A 20,754-nucleotide genomic window follows, 5' to 3' on the forward strand; every position below is an offset into this window, starting at 1 on the left:
CAAGATTCATAAAAATAGTAAAAAACAGACACAGTGCCCCTCTCCATTCAGCAAAGCACAAGTTTCCAAACCACAAATGAGAGATGATCCCAGTTTTCAGCCCATCTGCATGTATGTCTTTTGTATAAATGAGAGAGATGCACCAAACCCTGCAATGTTGACAAAGGGCATATTTGACTAATGTATATGAATACTGTGAAATGAATCTACTTTGTCTCTTCTATTCTTCCATTTACTTTTTAGCTCATTTATGGCTCTGCTCCAGTGATGAATGATAAAAGCCCAGGTCTTCCCTTCTACCAGATGGCAGCCTCAGAAGCCCTTCAGTATGAGGGAATTCTCTCTTTGCTTCTGCATTTCAGGTGGACATGGATTGGAGTCGTTGCAATGGACAATGACAATGGGGAAAGATTTCTGCAAACCATCTCTCCAATATTTAGCAAGAGTGGTGTCTGCTTTGCATTCCTAGAAAGAATCCCCAGTATAAGTTTTATTTCTGAAATAAATGGCATGCAACAACAGGGGGCAATTATAATTCATAAAATTTTTAGCAGCACAGCTAGTATAATAATTGCCTATGGAGAATCTTATTACATGACAATTTTGAGATGGCTTCCATACCTATCAGTACATGATGACATGATATACAATATAAAAAGTAAAGTATGGATAATAATGGCCCAGGTTGAGTTCGCTTCAGTAGTTATTCAAAGGAATTGGGATTCAGGAGTATTCAATGGTGCTATATCCTTTGAAATTCACTTCAGAAACCCACCAGGATTTAATCAGTATGTTCTGCACAGAAACCCTTCCAACACAGATGGGGACGGTTTTATCAGGGACTTCTGGCAACAGGCCTTTGGATGTGTATTTCCAGATATCACTACAGACAAAGTGGAGGGGAATATTTGCACCGGAGAAGAGAAGCTGGAGAGCCTTCCTGGATCATTTTTTGAAATGAGCATGACAGGCCACAGTTACAGTATCCACTGTGCTGTGTACGCCATGGCCCATGCTTTAAATGCCATGTTCACATCCAGACTCAGGCACAGAGAAATGGCATACAGAGGGAGAGGGAAGAATCAGAATCAACAGTTTTGGCAGGTAATAGGCTAAACATCCTCAACTGGAAGAGGCCTGTTATTCCCCCACAAGATATGGGTTTCCAAAATGTTGTCAACTTGCTCATTCATCTCAGACAAGGAAAATCACTTCCATGGTATAAGTTTGCAGACCACTAATATGTTACTGCATTCACAGATAAGAAGCAGCGGTAATGATCGAGAGAGATGTTCAGCATTCTCTTTATCCCATATACACAAAATCCTCCCTCAGAACATATGGTTGCACACCACTGTGGTGTCTCCTGAGATGAAGAGGGACAGAGGGAAAGTGGTGTGGGGAGGGGGAGATAAAGAAAGGTTGTTAAAACGAAGTGAGGGATGTGGGAGAGAGAAAATTGGTGGTCTCTCCATCCCTGGACCTGACTCCACACACAGTTGACTGTATCACCGCCCACCACTTGCTGTAGGTCCTGCCCACAGCATAAAGATACCTTAGCTATGTACTAGAACTGCAGCCTTTTACAAACGTGCTTTTTCTGTTTTCAATCTAGCTCCATCACTTTCTGAGAAGTATCTCATTTAACAATACAGCTGGAGATGTGGTCTTCATCAACCAGAATGGTGAAGTGGTATCTAGCTTAAATATTGTCAATTGGATTATATTCTCCAACCAAAGTTTGCAAAGAGTGAGTGTTGGGAGGATAGATCCACAGGCTCCTCCAGGCCAATCATTCATCCTTGATGAAGATGCCATAACATGGAACAGTTGGTTTAATCAGGTAGGACTGTATAATTAGATAATTCCAAGGAGATTCATTCTTGCATACGCAATGAATATTCACCTGCATGTCTACTCATTGTCTTTTAAACTACATGTTACTGTGTAGAATATGACCAAAGCATCCAAGTACCACATTAAGAGCCAAAGGCTTACTGCTAGAAGTCACTCAAGGAATAAAGGCAAATATTTTATTTTATTATATTTGTGAATATTTTATAAATATTTCTTAACATTATAAAATAATGATTTTTAACTGAAGAAAAGAGGATAGATAAGCCCCAAGATTTTGCCTTTCTTGCTAAAAAGTGGGGAACTGCTATGTAATCACAAAACTTACACATCCCAGAACAATAGAGGGAGTATGACTTCACTTCAACCATTACTACTACTAAAAAAAATAGCCATTCTACATATTGCTGAAATGCTGACTCAGTTTAGTAACATAGAGAGGGGCCCAGGAACATGAAGATTTCCAAACTCATTGTTCTCTTGCTGATCCTTCTGCACTTTCATTTACGGAATAGACTCGGCCTCTTTCTCTCTGTACTGAGACATGTCTTCCAGGATCCAGCAAGAAAGTGAAGGAGGGACAGCCACCTTGCTGCTACGATTGCATCCCATGTGCAGAGGGGAAGATTGCAAACCAGTATGGTAGGGAAAATAAATAGATTAAATAGATCCAGACTCAAAAGTAATAATTGAAAGGTGTTGTAAGGACAGTTGAGTTTACTTTTCAAAATAGTGTGTGCGTGCGTGCATGATCCTGCCTCTTTGTGATCATTGCCTTCAAGATAGTCTAAATATGCCAATCAAATGGAAATGACCATGCACTGAGAGTAGTTGGATGGTATGTGCTTCAAAGCATTTCTTCTTCTTCTTCTTCTTCTTCTTCTTCTTCTTCTTCTTCTTCTTCTTCTTCTTCTTCTGCTTCGATCACTCATAACCGAATAAGATTGTCTTCCATAAACACAGTTTTAACAATGAGTCTGTAAGTGACTGTGGAGGTCAGTTCTGTATCCACTGATTCAGTTCTGTACGCCACTGATCCACACGTCCTTCCACAGTGGGTACTTTGGTTTCCGGAACAGAGTTTATCATTATGTGGATTGGCCAAGCGTGCCTTTCTCTTTGCACATTTCTATCTTGCGTCCTAAGCATATCTAGAGGGGGCCTTGGCACTCCTTCTGACTTGCACAGGCTGCACCCAGGCTAGTGTGCATAAACATTCAGATGCCAATGGCACTGGCTGTAGCCATTGTTAATTTGTTCTGGTGTCCGTTCTTAACCTAAAACTGTTCTTCACCTGAGGTACCACTATAGCTAACTGGGCCTCCCGCTGCTGCCGTGCTGCTGCCGCACAATTTCTGTTCTCATTCTGAAGCAAAGTTATTATCCTGAGGTACTATTTCTGGGTTAGCGGAGTCTGTAACATGAAGCGTCTGTAACCTGAAGCATCTGTAACCCAAGGTACCACTGTACAGAAAATCATACCATATAAGGTTTTGACATACTGAGTATGCTCGGACTGTGGTCAGACTATTATCGGTAACTGGAGTGAAATACAATACTGAGGTGAAATCTAATCCTGAAATAAATTTTTAGCAGACCATGAGGAAACTCCTTCATTTAAACTGTGATTTGGACCAATCATAAGGAGACAACAAAGTGCATTACGAGGAAATGGGGTGAGGGAAACAAAGTGTTTTGATTGGATAGGAAATTAAACTTAATGGAATGTGTGGAATTTATGCCAAACGTAAAACACTGTTTGGAACTCTTTGTATAATGTTTAGTTGTTTTAGGGAGTTATCCCCAGCTGAACCTTTCGTGCAGAATTAAACACTTTGGACTACTTTTCCCCTCATGGTCTCATGTGTTTTATTGGCATATCCATGAGACAGAGAAAGCTTAGATTGCAACAATACCATATTACAGAGAATCAGACAGAAAATAAACTTTTCAGCAAGCTGAAAAGTATCACCTAATATATTTGTTTCCCCCCAGATATGAATGACTGTAATAAATGCTCAGACAAAGACTATCCAAGCAAGAACCGGGATGCATGTCTAGCCAAGGATATCAGCTTCTTGTCTTATGAAGAACCTTTGGGCATCAGTTTAGCCTGCTGCTCTCTTTCCCTTTCCTTGATCACAGCTCTGGTACTAGGTACATTTATAAAACACCATGACACACCCATTGTCATTGCAAACAACCGAAACCTCACCTACACCCTCCTCATCTCTCTACTGCTCTGCTTCCTTTGTGCTTTGCTCTTCATTGGCCGACCTGAGAAGGTGACGTGCCTCCTCCGGCAACCAGCTTTTGGCATCATCTTCTCAACCGCTGTTTCTTGTGTCCTGGCAAAAACCTTCATGGTGGTTTTGGCCTTCATGGCCACAAAACCAGAATCCAGGATGAGGAAATGGGTGGGCAAAGGGCTAGGCCACTCCATTCTCCTTTCCTGCTCAATTGTTCAAGCAGGGATATGCACTGTGTGGCTGGCAACCTCTCCCCCATACCCAGATGTGGACCTGCACTCAGTGATGGAAGAAATCATACTAGAATGTAATGAAGGGTCTGTAACAATGTTTTACTGTGTCCTCATCTACATGAGCTGCCTGGCCACTGTAAGTTTTGCTGTGGCTTTCCTTGCCAGGAAGTTACCAGACAGTTTCAATGAAGCCAAGTTTATCACTTTCAGCATGTTGGTCTTCTGCAGTGTTTGGCTGTCCTTTATTCCCTCCTACCTGAGCACCAAGGGAAAATACATGGTAGCTGTGGAGATCTTCTCCATCTTAGCCTCTGGTGGTGGGTTGCTGGGTTGCATCTTCTTCCCCAAATGTTACATAATCATTCTGAGGCCTGAGCTGAACAATAGGGATCAGCTAATAAGGAAGAAAAATTAAAGAAATGAGAAACCTGCCCTTTGCTGTATTTTGTGTTTGGGCTGGAGGCGGTTGGAGGATGGATGGCGGCAAACAGATTGAGATTGAATCCTGACAAGACAGAAGTACTGTTTCTGGGGGACAGGAGGCGGCCAGGTGTGGAGCATTCCCTGGTCCTGAATGGGGTAACCGTGCCCCTGAAGGATCAGGTGTGCAGCCTGGGAGTCATTTTGGACTCACAGCTGTCCATGGAGGCACAGGTTAAATCCGTGTCCAGGGCAGCTGTGTACCAGCTCCATCTGGTACGTAGGCTGAGACCCTATCTGCCCGCGGACTGCCTCGCCAGAGTGGTGCATGCTCTGGTTATCTCCCGCTTGGACTACTGCAATGCGCTCTACATGGGGCTATCTTTGAAGGTGACCCGGAAACTACAACTAATCCAGAATGCAGCAGCATTCGAAATTTGTTTGGCAGGGCAAAAATCCCCGAATAAAGTTTAAAATATTAACTGATGCAAAGGAGAGAGGGGGGTTTGCCCTGCCAGACTTAAGGTTATACTATGAAGCTGCTGCCTTCTGCTGGATGAAAGATTGGATTCTGCTAGAAAACACTGATGTCCTAGATCTGGAAGGCTTTAATAATTCGTTAGGTTGGCATGCGTATTTGTGGTATGACAAGGCAAAAACATATGGAATGTTTAAAAACCATATTGTCAGAAAAGCAATATTTATGGTCTGGAAAAAATACAAAGACTTATTGGAAAGTAAAACTCCGAGGTGGGTGTCACCAATAGAGGCCAAGGCTCGGAAAAAACCTAATATGGAGGCCGGTTGGCCGAAATATTGGGAAATAATAGAAAACATTGGAGATAATTGGAGGTTGCAGAGCTTTGAAAAATTAAAGGGTAAGGTGCAAGATTGGTTTCATTATGCCCAAATTAATGAGGTTTTTAAGTTAGATAAAAAAACAGGATTCCAGGTGGAAAAATCGAAACTTGAGACAGAGCTGTTAGAACCAAAGACCAAGTTATTATCGAGAATGTATAACTTGCTGCTTAAATGGAATACTCAGGATGAGACAGTCAAATCAGCCATGATAAAATGGGCTCAGGACATTGGTTATAATATTATGTCTGAGGACTGGGAAAGGTTATGGACCACCGGTATGAAGTTTACTGCATGCAATGCTTTGAAAGAAAACATTATGAAAATGGTATACAGGTGGTACATGACCCCAGTCAAACTTGCTAAGATATATCATTTGTCTGATAATAAATGTTGGAAATGTAAGGAGGCTGAGGGGACATTCTTTCACCTTTGGTGGACTTGTCCAAGAGTGAAGGCCTTCTGGGAAATGATCTACAACGAGTTAAAAAAGGTGTTTAAGTACACCTTCCCTAAGAAACCGGAGGCCTTCCTTCTGGGCATTGTCGGCCAGAAGGTGTTAAAGAAGGATAGAACTTTTTTCATGTACGCTACTACAGCAGCAAGAATTCTTATCGCTAAGCATTGGAAGACTCAAGATTTGCCCACACTGGAAGATTGGCAGACGCAACTGATGAACTACATGGAATTAGCTGAGATGACTGCCAGGATCCGAGATATGGGAGAAGAAGCCATGGAGGAGGACTGGAAAAAATTTAAAGACTATTTACAAAAGTATTATAAGTTACATGAACTATAAGATGCCGCATGATTTGGAAGGTTAGCCCCAGCAATGAGAGTGGATTATATATGAAATTGGATAATATTTTTGAAAGAACCAAAGTTTAAATGGTCAAAAAGGATAATATGCTATGTTTTTTAGAGTAATTGGAAAATAAGGGATTTAAACTTAAATTGTAACTGAAAGTACAAAGAAACACATGAAACAAGGTTACAACTTGTTGATAATTTTATTGTTAAGAATGCACTGTGCGGGAGACGTGGGGAAGTCCGATAGAAGATTGAAATAAGTTGTTGAAATGGTTTGGTATTTTTTTTTCCCTTTTCTTTTTTATCTTTTCTGTTTTCTCTCTTTTCTGTCATACCTGTAATTGGAAAAACGCAATAAAAATTATTATAAAAAAAAAAACAGAATGCAGCAGCTAGACTGGTGACTGGGAATGGCCGCCGAGACCATATAACACCAGTCTTGAAAGACCTACATTGGCTCCCAGTACATTTCCGAGCACAATTCAAAGTGTTGGTGCTGACCTTTAAAGCCCTATATGGCCTCGGTCCAGTATACCTGAAGGAGCGTCTCCACCTCCATCGTTCTACCCGGACACTGAGGTCCAGCACCGAGGGCCTTCTGGCGGTTCCCTCACTGCGAGAAGCCAAGTTACAGGGAACCAGGCAGAGGGCCTTCTCGGTAGTGGCGCCCTCCCTGTGGAACGCCCTCCCACCAGATGTCAAAGAGAACAACAAAGACTCTCCTCCACGAAGGGGAGGGGAGGGGTTGTGGTCGGGGCCCGAGCTCCGGCTAGCAGGGGGCGTGGCCCCCTGCTGCCCACTCACCTGGCTGGCGCTCACGCCCCCCCGGTGGCCATCCAACCGGGGGCCGCGGTGGGGGCGTGTTCAGCAGCATTTTGCTGCAGCGCCAGCCTTCGCCCGGCCTCATTCTTCCTGCCTTCGCCCCTCACGAGTCAGAAGACTGCTTCTGGAAGCCGGGGAAGTATTTGCGTGCTTTTGTTTTTGGTTTGGGTTTCGCGGTTTACTTTCGTCTTTGTTAGTTTTCCCTGGGTTCGGCAGCGGCATTCAATTCCTCCGGTGCGGCTGGGTTTCCTTAATTCACGGTTCTCCTTTCCCTTCCTCGGGCGAGGCCCACGTGGCCGCAATCCCATAGCCGCTGCCGACTGCGTCCAGCCGCTTAACAGCTGACGGGCGCACTTTGGGTTTTCGTTATCTCCACTCCCTCCCCTTCAGTATATAGCCTAATCCTAACACTTTGCTCCCGCCGTGTGGCTTTCCCATATTTGTTGGCTTGGTGCTACCTGTGCCTTCCCAGCGATCAGCTGGCCCGCCGCCGCATTTGCGGCTTCCAATTAACTTCATCCACTTTCCGCCGCTCAACAGCTGATGCGCGTGCCGCGGCAGGACAAATTTAGCCACCTAACAGCTGACGGGCGCTTCTCCCTTATTCTCTTTCGAAGCGCGGGACCTTTGTTTACTGTTGGTGCGCCGCGATCTTGCTCGGCGTACGTTTGCGGTTATTTTAAGGGCGTCTGGGGGTGTTCGCTCGGTCCGGGATTGTGATTGCTACCACCACCTATCTCCCTAGCCCACTCGGGAGCCTTGTGTGTGTGTGTGTGTGTGTGTGCGGCCCCCACCCTGTCTGATTCCCTTTTGCTGGCTCTGGGAGCCGTTTATTCATCGCGAGGTCGCTGGCAGCGCAGTTTAGGCAGCCGCTCACGTGCGTGGGAGGACGCTTACGTCTGCCGGTCGCATCGCTCCTCGTGGCTTGGTGTGTTTGCCTGCGTGGGTATCTGATTGAGAGTGTGGGCAGGCGCCCCCCCCCTTGCCATTTGCGCCCGCTGGGGCTCTTCACGTGGTCTCTCCCGTGCTTTTCAGGGGTTGCTTACCTCTCCGGTAGCCCCACTTCACATTACACAGTGTGGGTGTGCGTGAGCGCTTAGTTTTGCCTCCCTGTTGGAGCCCCACTCCGGCTTGTGGTGTGTGTTGGGAAAGGACCCCAAGGGGTACGATAGTGTACGTTCGCGTGTTTTGTGGGTGCGCGCCGGTGTGCTTTTGGGTTCTAGGTAGGGGTTTACTTTATTGTCCCCCCCATTACATAGTGTCCGCCCCCCCCTACTTAGCCAGCCGGTGATAGGCTTTCGAATTGTTGTTTTCCTTCTGCAGCTTTCATTATATCGTGGGGGGGGGGGAAATCACTTCCTTAATTGCGCAGAGCGGCAGAGCCATAGTGTTCTGTCCATGTGCTCACTAGCCCTGGTTTCTCTGCTCCACCATCTCTTGTTGTGATTCTTTGCATTTGGTGTTGATGTGAATAGTCTTACTGGGTTACTGGCGTCTCTGATTTTGCTGTGGCCTCCATCTTTCTTTGTCCTTCGAGCTGCAAGCTTATTGCCTCCTCACTCCCCTTTTCTGTTTGTGGGTCTTTCCTGCTTGGCCTAGTCTCAATTGTTTGGTGTGATCTGGCCCGTGTATCTCCTTACTTCCCCTCCTTTTGTTGTAAAGGGCGTTTGCCTTTCCCAGGGCTGCCTGGGGATCCTGTTCGGTTGCCATAGGAACGCCTCTGCTTCTGCCTCTTAAAGGACAGCCATTGTTGTCGGCTAGCTTCTATTGTCTTAGGAATACCATTGTTGCTGCTGGCCAGCAGGGGAATTTAAATGCTAATGAGCGATAGTTAAGCCTATTATTCCCCTGAGGCACATTTCCAGAGGCTGCTTTACAGCTCTGGGCAGCAGTTTGCAGCAACCTATAGTACCTTGGCAGGCAGTAGATTGCTCACCCATTGTTCTTTTGTTCTTTTGTGCTATTGTTCATATTGTCTTGGGAAGTGAACCCTGGCAGCTGTCTTGGCTTCATTAATTGGAGTTTAGTGGGAGCGGCCTTACGCCTAGCTGCTGCCCTCACCTGGCTATCACACAAAGGGGGAGTCATACATACCTGATTTACTGCATAGTGATAATACGTGGTTACCAGCCCACTGAGCTACTGCCTGTTGGTAGCACAGGCAATTCATAGAATAAATTTACTTGTTTAAGCAAAAGATAATCACAAGGCTGGGATAATATTGTGAATTTATTGGCTTGTCTTTGTTTTGGTTATTTGGCACAATCATACTGGGAAATATTAAGGAAATTGTACAGTAAGAGAGAACAAATATAGAATTTAGTAAATAAATAAATAAATAGAAAATTATAAACAGATATATAGATAATATATAACAAATGAATAAATAAATAGTTAATAAATTAAGTAATTCAATATACTCACAGTTATAATAATAATAATAACAACAGCATATATATATATACACGTATAAATAAATAAATAAATAAATGAAAAATTTTAAATTAATTAACTATTTAAAAAAAAAAACAACAACAACACACACACACACACACACACTCACACATACACACACACACATCAACAAATTCCGTTGCATTTGTAGTGTACAAGGCACACCTTATGGCTCCTAAGAGGAAGCGCGCGCCGGTGGCCTCACGTAGCTCAACTGAGAGTGCATCACGGGGACGACAGGGCAGGGGTAATAACACAAGGCCTCCCGTTTCCCACCTCCTGAATGCTTTTAGATCTTTTATAGATGAATACGAACAGCGATTCCCGGACGCGAACCCCAGCCCCCCCTCTTCCCCTGATGTCATCCCGGATACCCAGGGGTACCCTGAGAGTTCTCAATCTTTTCAATGGGACGAACTACCTAGTACATCGGCCGCCCTTCTTAATGATACACAGCCGGTGCGGACTAGGTCCCAGTCACGGGCTTCAACATCCGGGTCTCGGGCGCGGGGGGGAAAAGCTACCTCTAAGTCTACTCGCAGTAACAACCCTGCTCCCCCTAGCTCTTCTAATCGCTCACAGGACAAGCGTCCCAGGGCCCAGTCGCCCGATTCTGCAGCCTCGTCGGCGGCCGAAGAGGCGCAACAGGAGGAGGAGAGCTCCGTTGCTGCAGCGCCAGTGGAGAAGCCTTCGGGAAAGAGGCGCGAAAAGAAGAAGCATGTATGTCGGAAGAGCAGGTCTCGGAAGGAGGACTCAGATGATGATACAGGTACTTCTTCTTCGGAGTATGACAGTGACGCGTCTCTAGGTTCCTATTGGGGGAAGGGCGAGGAAGTCTCTGGACTCCCGGACTGGGCACTGTCGAGGAGGGCCAATTGCCATCGTAAAAAGTTTGGGGGGACCCAGGAGTGGAAGGATGGGGCTCTGGTAAAAGATGCCACCACATCCACCTACTCAACCTCAGATGTCATACCGGGTGATCACCTATCCCCTAAACTACGAGCAAAAATCTTAAATGGTGAGTTTGTTGACATGTTTAAATTAGTGCCTCCAGCAGAGGAGTTAGGTAGGGGTGAAAAGAGGCCCTCGCACGGTAAGAGAAAGAGCAAGTACCCTTCCGTGCCTAGGACTTTTGAAAATTGGCTTGATGGTTTTCAAGCCTTTATGGGGACAATTGTCGCTGCTTACCCCAAGCGGGCGGTTCATCTTGTTGCCTACCTTTCACATATTCGCACGGCCTGTGCCCTTTCGGGGGAGGCGGCGGCCATAAGCTATGACAAGAAATTCCGTAGGAGGGCGTCCAGGATCCCGTTAGCTCGCTGGGATCAGATTGAGAATGGAATATGGTCCGTGGCTGTTGGTCCGTACGTGGAAAAGAGGCCAGTCGACTCATATCGGTTGGCCAGAAGTGACCAAAGGAAGGATTTTAAGCGTCGGGTGTGCTGGGAGTTCAACAAAGGGTTTTGCCAAAGGCCATCTTGTAAATTCGCTCACGAATGCGAGAGATGCGCCGGGGGTCACCCCGTTACATCCTGCTTAAAAGGGGGGAAGCAGCCCTTTCGTGGAGGCCGGGGGTTCCATCATCCCAGTTCCAGGGGGGCCCCCGCAGCAGGGAACAGACGGTGAGTTAGTCTTGGGTTTGGCTTTTTCCCCTATCAAGCTCGTCCCTCTTTGTAATCTTCTGTCTCTTTACCCGGATAAAGATGCTGCTTCCTACCTCAGGGAAGGTTTTTCCAGTGGATTTCGTATTCCCATAGCGGGCTCACTAATTGCGAAAGATTCACCCAATCAAAAATCAGTTAGAGAGAGACCGGAAGTTGCTGAAAGAAAGATAGCAAAAGAGGTCAGTGCAGGCAGGGTTGCAGGCCCCTTTGATAGTCCTCCCATACCAAATTTGCACATATCTCCGCTAGGCATTGTGCCCAAGAAGACCCCCGGTGAATTCAGGCTCATTCATAATCTGTCCTTCCCAAAGGGCGGCTCGGTCAATGATGCCATCCCGCCCGAGTTATGCACAGTGAAATACGCCACCTTCGATCAGGCAGTTAAGTTGATACGCAGCTTCGGCCCCGGGGCGTTGTTGGCTAAGTGTGATATCGAATCGGCCTTCCGCCTCTTGCCAGTGCATCCCGCGGATTTCCGGTTGCTGGGTTTTAAATTTCAGGGAAAATACTATGTTGACAGGGCTATGCCAATGGGCTGCGCAGTTGCCTGTTCGGCATTTGAAGCCTTCAGCACGTTCTTGGACTGGGCCTTGCGTTTCAAGGCAAATACCATTGGGGTCACACATTACCTGGACGATTTTCTTTTCGTGGGCGGAGCCAACACGGGTGAGTGCGCCTCCCTGCTGGAGGCCTTCTCAGCCCTGGCCGAGGACCTTGGGGTCCCTCTTGCGGCTGAGAAAACAGAGGGACCAGCCACGCGCTTGACTTACCTTGGCATTGAGCTGGATACAGTGGCCCAGTCATCCCGCTTACCTGTTGAAAAGATTGAAGCTCTTAAACAACTAATTCAGGACACTCTTAAACTTAGGAAGATCACCCTTAGGCAAATTCAATCTTTATTGGGCCACTTTAACTTCGCCTGCAGGGTGGTGTCCCCCGGACGCCCCTTCTGTGCTCGCCTCGCCAGACTATCAGTCGGCCTGAAACACCCCCTCCACAGGGTTCGCCTCCCCAGGTCGGTCAAAGCAGATCTCGAAGTCTGGACAACCTTTTTGGGAAGGTATAACGGGGTTTCTCTTTGGCAGGATGTTTTGAATCTATCATCCGATTTTCAGGTTCAATCGGACGCAGCAGGGTCTTTAGGTTTCGGTTTGTATTTCAAAGGGCGCTGGTGCGCGCAACGCTGGCCCGCAGCATGGCAGGGTCAGGCCATCACGCGGGATCTCACCTTTCTCGAGTTCTTTCCAATAGTAGTGGCCGTGCACATCTGGACAGAGGAGTTCCGAGATCACCGAGTGTGCTTCAGGACCGACAACCTGGCGGTGGTGAACATTCTGGCCAGGCAGTCATCGCGGTCTGCGAGGGTCTCCTCTCTCCTGCGGGCGTTCGTCCTCCGTTGCCTTGAGTACAATATCGTATTTTCAGCCAAATTCGTACCAGGTGCCAATAATGATATAGCCGACGCCTTGTCTCGATTCCAGATTCCTCGTTTCCGGTCGCTCGCACCTGGAGCACAACTGTTGCCCGAACCCTTTCCGGAGTACCTGTGGAACGTTGGAGACGCAAAGTGATACAGGGAGTATTAGCGTCCGTGGCACCTTCCACGCTCAGGTCCTATAAGAAGGCCTGGTGTGATTTCCTGGGTTTCAGGTTTGGGTCGTCTGGGCTGTCACATAACATACCCCCCACCACTGATGACGTCCTGCAGTACCTGTCCCATCTGGATGATCTCGGACGTGCTACGAAAACCTTAAAGATCCACGTAGCAGCCATCAGCTTCTTTTCAAAGGCGACGTTTGCGCAAGACCCATGTAGCGATTTTCTGATCCGTAGAGCCATTGAAGGCTGGGGCAGGTTGCAACCGCCCAGGTCCGCTGGTCGTAAGCCTATTTCTTATGGATTGCTATCTCAGATACGCGTAAAGCTCAGGACAATCTGTGGGTCCAAGTTTGAGGCACGGCTCTTCTCTGCGGCTTACGCTATAGCCTTTTTTGGTGCGCTCAGAGTTGGTGAAGTTGTGTGTGAAGCTAGTGCGCGGGGTTTAACTCGCGGCCTCCTGTGTGAGGATGTACAGCTATCCGTATCTGCTGTGTCAATTCTGGTCCGTCAGTCCAAGACCGATCAGACTGGCAAGGGTGTCCTGCTCAAGCTCACGGCGTCCGCCCAGCAGGGCCCATGTCCGGTGAAGGACACGAGGCGGTTTCTCCGCCTTAGACCAGCCGTCCCGGGACCGTTCCTGATACACGAGGACGGGTCGCCCCTGTTGAGGTGCCAATTCACTAGAGTAATGCGCAAGGCTATTGAGGCTTGTGGCCTACCCCCCCCATGAGTACGCTGCACATTCGTTCAGGATCGGGGCCGCCACCACGGCCGCGCACCTGGGGCTGCCGGCAGAAAGGATAAAAGAGTTGGGCCGGTGGAAATCCAATGTTTATAAGTCATATATTCGCAACCTTGTGCCTACCCCTTAGTCTGCTTACCCTTCCTTTGTTCTATCTTTATTCCCAGCTATGCCCGGAAGAAACGTGTGGATTTGCGGTCACAGCATTGTTCATTGGGCCCGCGTGCGAGCGGTGAACTGCGGCCTGGCACCCAACCTTGGTCTGCCGCGTGATGTTCGAGTTTCCTGGTTTTCGAGAAGAGGCATGCGTTGGGAAGAACTGATGCCTTTGCTGCGGGAGAAAGTAGCCAAGCTCGGCTCTCCCGACGCCCTGGTGATTCATTTAGGGGAGAATGACCTTGTCAACGAAAGGAGTGTGGACTTGTTGTCAAGCATAAAAAGAGACTTGGATGCATTCGCTGCCTTGTGTCCCAGAACGACAGTATTCTGGTCCTCCTTCCTGAAAAGAACTGTGTGGCGCGGTGCGCAAAACTTGATGGCCATTGAAAGAACCAGGAAACTCGTAAATCGGGCGGTAGCCCGTCGGGTGCGCTTTATGGATGGCCAAGTGATTTGTCATGACCGTATCCGGATTAGCGACAAGGCTTTATACCGGGATGACGGTGTCCACCTATCGAATCTGGGGAATGATTTTTGGTTAGCTAGTGTCATTAGAAACATCTGGGATTGGTTGCAGCTTTGAGGGTATTGGCGGCGAGCCTTTAGCTCGGGTGGCGGTTAGGCATTGGAATAATGTGTTGCGCTGTGTGGAAGTGCTAGGTGTGGCCATCGCCTATGCCTTCAATTTTTAGGGGTATTCCGTTAAAGGAATCTGGGGGTCGTGTATTCCGTCCGATGCCTGCTTGGCGGGAGGCCTTGGCACGACCCTCGGTGACAGCAGGGGTGAGCCTATAGTCGTATCAGCATCGACAGGCTCCACCTACTGGTGAAGAACCCAATTGTTTCGATCCAATGCCTAAGCCAATACCGTTTCAAATGCTGTAACCAATAAAGTTGTGGCCTTTCTCTAGCCCATTAACCTTATATCACGTGTCCTTGTGTCTTCATTTCACTTCACCGGGGTCGGGTCCTCGAACCACAAAGACTCTCCTACACGAAGGGGAGGGGAGGGGTTGTGGTCGGGGCCCGAGCTCCGGCTAGCAGGGGGCGTGGCCCCCTGCTGCCCACTCACCTGGCTGGCGCTCACGCCCCCCCGGTGGCCATCCAACCGGGGGCCGCGGTGGGGGCGTGTTCAGCAGCATTTTGCTGCAGCGCCAGCCTTCGCCCGGCCTCATTCTTCCTGCCTTCGCCCCTCACGAGTCACCCACCCTCCACTCCCTTTAGTTAGGGCTCAGGTTTTTCGGCCTTGCTATGGACCTTAGGTTGGTCGCCCTGGTTGGCTGGGGGGCCTGGTAGGAGTTTTTTCCATTTGGCACTAGGCTAATTGGTTTTTTTCGCCTACCTCGTAGCAATCGTCACAACTTTTTTTTTTCTTTTGTGGTATTGGGGGTAGGTTAGGCATTGGAATAATGTGTTGCGCTGTGTGGAAGTGCTAGGTGTGGCCATCGCCTATGCCTTCAATTTTTAGGGGTATTCCGTTAAAGGAATCTGGGGGTCGTGTATTCCGTCCGATGCCTGCTTGGCGGGAGGCCTTGGCACGACCCTCGGTGACAGCAGGGGTGAGCCTATAGTCGTATCAGCATCGACAGGCTCCACCTACTGGTGAAGAACCCAATTGTTTCGATCCAATGCCTAAGCCAATACCGTTTCAAATGCTGTAACCAATAAAGTTGTGGCCTTTCTCTAGCCCATTAACCTTATATCACGTGTCCTTGTGTCTTCATTTCACTTCACCGGGGTCGGGTCCTCGAACCACAACTACCAGACTTTTAGAAGACATCTGAAGGCAGCCCTGTTTAGGGAAGCTTTTAATGTTTGATGTATCAAAGTATTTTAATATTCTTTTGGAAGCCGCCCAGAGTGGCTGGGGAAACCCAGCCAGATGGGCGGGATATAAATAATAAATTATTATTATTATTATTATTATTATTATTATTATTATTATTATTATTATTATTATTATTATTTGTGTTTACACTAGAATATTTCGATATATAAGGTCAGCTGCTGCCTTTTATAATTTTTTCTAGAGTCCGGATTCCCATCGTTGAAATTTTCTTTGTAAAATTGACTTATTTGCTTTGAGGAAAACAATCATACATTTACACATACATTATTCTCTTGCAGAATGTGTTGACAAGAAGACTCAGAGCAATTCTTGCCAAAATATACATGTAAGCAAAATCTCTATCTAGCCTTAATTCTCACAGATTTCAGCATAATGTGAAACTGTACTATTACAGGCCATGGAATATTTGAGTATTCATTTATGGTCTATTGTTCTGTACTGCTCACAGTCAGATTTCATCATCAACCTGAAGTAGGAATACTTTATTGTCACTGTACCACTTGTTTACAGTGAGATTAAACATCCAAGCAAATGCACTGTCTCCACCATTGTTTCCCATGGCATTGATTTCCATATATCATCTATGTACTGTGAAATAATTTATCCCCCATTGAAATGGGTTCCCTCCCCGCAAGATTTTGTCTGAATCAGGTCTCCTTGGTGAAACTCAGAGAACTAGATGAGAAAGTGTGAATGATTTCTGCCCTGGTGCTTGGAAAAGATGGCAAGAAACAACCATGCACAGTTCACTGGGCAAAGCATTTGACAAAGCCACAACTGAAAAGTTTTATTTTCAAGAAAACAAGTGATGGATGAGAACACTATATTCTTAATACTGTTGAATTGTCTTTTTAAATGTGAAGGTTCATTATTGTTCCACAAGATGTGTAGGGCCAGAGCAAATAACAAGACCCAGTTTTACAGCTGTGAAACAGTATAGCAATTGCTGCTAAGTTATGTTAATTAAGCTGTATCAGCAATTGGGTATAATATATAAAGAGCAGACCTAGCTCTCTCAGTACCCTGGGGGATGGGTTGCTGGTTGGGTCATGCTTGTTGATATATTTAGTGTAAAATGAGTTTTTATTTTTGTTATTAAAACCTTGTAAAAGTTATTTTTTAGTTCCTTGTAATGTGTGGTCTCCCCAGCAAGCTTTCTGCAGCGCAACTAAACTGCAAAAAACCCCAAACAAATACAAATATGTATAATATTTGTGGCAAGTATATTGTTGTACTTTCCACTGACTGTTGGCATCCTTCAGCCAATGTTTGATGAGCAGATAAAATTAGACCTAGGTTGCATCTGTTTTCCCATAACAGACCTCAGCTTACTGGAATCCAGGCTTAACCTCTGAATTATACCTCCTGTTATACAACTCTTAAAGGCACAAAGCCACTGCTTTCTCTTAGTTTCAACCATAAACCAGAGCCTATGTTGCCAGCTTGTACTCCCTTCTCTGGGAGTAAGGCCTATTAAATCTTAAAACACTTATTTCTGCGTAGACATCTGCACTGTTATACAGCAAGCTAACTAGGTTTGTTAATGATTGTCTGTAAGATTATGTGCCCCCCTTGCAGAAAGTCCAGGTATTCAAGCGGAGACAGGAATGGAAGGAAGTAGAACTAATAATAATGATAATGATAATAATAACTTTGTTATTTATAACCCACCCTTCTGGCTGTGTTCCCCAGCCAATTTAACACAGTAAAACATATTATTTATTTTCTTGTTATCTGATTTCAATCCCCCTAGAGCAGGGATGGGAAGCCTATAGCCCTCCAGATATAGCTAGACTACAGCCATCATCACTGCTGACCATTTTCCATACTGACTGGGGTTGGTGGGTTTTGGAATCCATCAACATCTGGAGTGCCACACATCCCCAACCCCTGCCCTAGCCAAAGTGAAGCAGAATACATATTAAAAAAATAAAATGCATAAGTTTGCAGATGAAGCCAGAGACATCAGCATCACTGAATGTATTTGGACACTGAATTAAAATTCACCAAAAAGCTAGAAAGTCAGGCTAAGCAACTTTGGGAATCCTGTCCACCATCACCTGGGTCTGGATGAACTGTGGAGTCTGAGAGACTTTAAGAATCCTCTTTCTCCCTATGGTGGCAGCTGACATAGGCTGGCAGTATTAGGAGAGATTTTGCATAAGGCTCTATAAAAGGAGTAATACAGGAGGGCATGGAGCACCAATTCAACCTCTCCGGAGTCATAGAGGCATTTGCCCATGGGGTGTGGGCAAACGTTTGCCCAGGCCATTGCAGAAGGAGGCTAAGAGGAAGGGGACACAACTGTAATCCCCAGAAGAGCAAAGAGTGGTCATTGCACACATACCACATGGCTGGTGTGAATCCAGGTGCACTCAGCCAAATTCCAAGATGCTGACCACACCATGTTAATTTTGGAGTCTTCTATTGGCAACACTCTCATTTTCTCAGCCATTTTCCAGGATCACTGTCTTTCAGATTCACCCATGTTCTTTCTGCTAGGTCACTTGGCTTTCCTGGACCTCTGCCTATCCTCCTTTGCCATCCCAAGATCTCTCTTGGATTTCCTTGCCCAACATCAGATCATCTCCTTCCAGAGCTGCATGGCACAAATATTCTTTCTCCATGTGTTTGTAGGCTGCAGGATGCTCCTGCTGGTAGCCATGGCAATTGAACGGTATGTGGCAATTTCCCATCCCCTCCGTTATGCCTCACTTATGAGCCGGCCTCATTGCATGGCACTTCTCCTTGCTTCATGGGCTGGTGGGCTCCTCCATGGCACTGTGCAACTGGGTTTCATTATTAATGTGCCTTTCTGTGGGCCCAATCAAGTGGACAGTTTCTTCTGTGACCTCCCATTGGTCATCAAGTTGGCTTGCATTGACACAAATCCCTTGGAGGTCATGATGGTCACCAACAGTGGAATTTTGTCACTAGTTTCTTTTATTGGCCTGCTCATCTCATACGGATTCATTCTCTACACAATCCACTCCAGGGGTCCCTCTGAAGGGACCACCAAGGCTGCCTCCACATGCACCTCTCACCTCATTGTGGTCACCATGTACTTTGGGCCCTGTTTGTTTATTTACCTGCGTCCATCAGCCCGGTTCATGATTGATAAAGTGCTTTCTGTCTTCTATACCTGTGTCACCCCCTTGCTAAACCCAACCATCTATGCTTTGAAGAACAAGGAGATAAAGGCTGCCATTAGAAGCCTTTCAGCAAGGCTTTCTGGGCAGATTTCCACTCAGGGACATTCCCAACATTAGACAGCATGAGGAGGCCACCTCTAACAGCTGATTTTGTCTGTCACAGAATAATAGCAAATGGTCAGTTATTTAATATGCATTTACACATGGTGGAAAAAGTTAATAAGGAGAATTTTCCCCCATCTCCTGATTGTATAACCCAGGCTGATCCAATGGAGCTGAAATATTGCACATTCTTGAACAATAGACTTTGCTGTCACAAGGGATTTCAGCGGTTTGGATGAAGATCCAAACTGGATCATGCAAAGCTTGGGCCAAGTCAAGGGAAGACAAACACAGATTGTCCCATTTTGAGATGGGCCACATGGAGTGATCCAGAGTTTTGAATGGTTGAGTGGTGGGTGGGAAGGCTGCCAGGGTCTATTTCACCACCATGTCCCCTGCAGAAACCTCTGTTCAGCAGTTGGTTAGGGCAGGGTTTGATCCTGCTGGTTCCAGGGTGCTCCTATGCAAGCAGCACCCATCAATTCCTGTTCTCAGTTGTGGGTGGTGGAAGAGGACACATCATCTCCTTTTTTATTATATGAAATATCACAAAAATATTACAAATCAAACTTTGATTGCTGTGCACAGATTGCATTTTTAGAATATGTGTGTGTAATGCTATAATATAATTCTCCCTTTATTCAAAAACAATTGCCTCTCCATATTCCGGGAGAGTGTTCTGTCTAAACAGCTGCAGGTTCCCTGAACCTGCAATTGCCAGTTGGTTACAGCAGGGATATTTAAGTATTAATCATTCATCCTTCACCCTATTAAATACAGTTTAAAACAACATTAGACAATCTTTCAGGTTTCTGGGTCCCAGTTTGGACAGAGCTTTAGCTACCAGTGGCTGGTGAAGTCATTTGGATAATGGGGGCAGAAAATGGCACAAATATGAGGGCTTTGCACAGTTCCATCACCTTCAACCTGGGGTGAACAACCAGCCGGGACTCAGGGCAATTTTGGGTGCAGGTAGAGCTAATGGGGTACCCAGAATAAATCGCTGGTTTGGTACTGGGTAATTCGTTACTTCACCCAGTGCTTGAAGACTGAGATTCTACCCAATGGTTTAATCACCAAAAGTTTTGATGTTTTGCTATTAGTGAGTCTAAAACTCCAGGCCAGCCAACTTGTCTACAAGCGAATTCCTTCCCAGATCTGAATATGGCAACTGTTATCAACCATAGCAAGGTCAGCAGGTACAAGAAAAATGAAGTGGTTAGATGGAATGACGCTTAGGGAGAAAAGCTATGTTAGATCATGACCTGAAAAGGAAAATACATTTTAAAAGCATGATAATTAATTGATCCAAATTGAGAGTGGAAATAATAAGGGAGGGTGGGAGGGTGTCACTCTTCACCCAGCCGTACCGTCCTTTTAAGCCTCACTGCCAGGCCAGACAAGGCAGCAGCCAATAGCCACAGCCAGCAAGGCATTATGCTCCAGGAGGCACCAGTGAGCGGCCCATTTATGGTGCCTTTTGGGTTGGAAAGACCCCTCCCCTTTGAGATCCAACAGCCAAGAATAATTCCTCTCCAAAGACCAGCATATGTGTGTGCCTAGGCCATCGGGGAAGGAGGCTGAGAGTGAGGTTACGAAACTCTCACCCCATGGGAAAGTGGTGAGCAGCCATTGTTCTCATGCCACATGGGTGAATGTGGATCCAGGTCCACTCAACCAAATTCCAAGATGCTGAAAACACCATAATACATTTTGAAGTCTCCATTTTTTACAAGGTCTTCTATTATGAACTTCAAACTTCAAAATTCACCAATACACCACTGGTC

The 20,754-nt window shown here is 46.4% G+C and overlaps 1 protein-coding gene across 1 annotated transcript; it reads left to right on the plus strand.

The window, feature by feature from the left end:
- Positions 1 to 249: 249 nt before the first annotated feature.
- Positions 250 to 4,751, plus strand: LOC308571933 (vomeronasal type-2 receptor 26-like; the record flags this gene model as incomplete). The annotated part of the gene is made up of 4 exons (XM_081167585.1): positions 250 to 1,104; positions 1,616 to 1,843; positions 2,370 to 2,496; positions 3,850 to 4,751. Exons 1-4 carry the CDS (start codon positions 268 to 270, stop codon positions 4,749 to 4,751), a joined length of 2,094 nt encoding a protein of 697 aa, XP_081023711.1. The 5' UTR covers positions 250 to 267.
- Positions 4,752 to 20,754: the final 16,003 nt, after the last annotated feature.

This window comes from Podarcis bocagei, assembly GCF_964188305.1.
Source record: "Podarcis bocagei genome assembly, chromosome: 13".
NCBI lineage: Eukaryota > Metazoa > Chordata > Lepidosauria > Squamata > Lacertidae > Podarcis > Podarcis bocagei.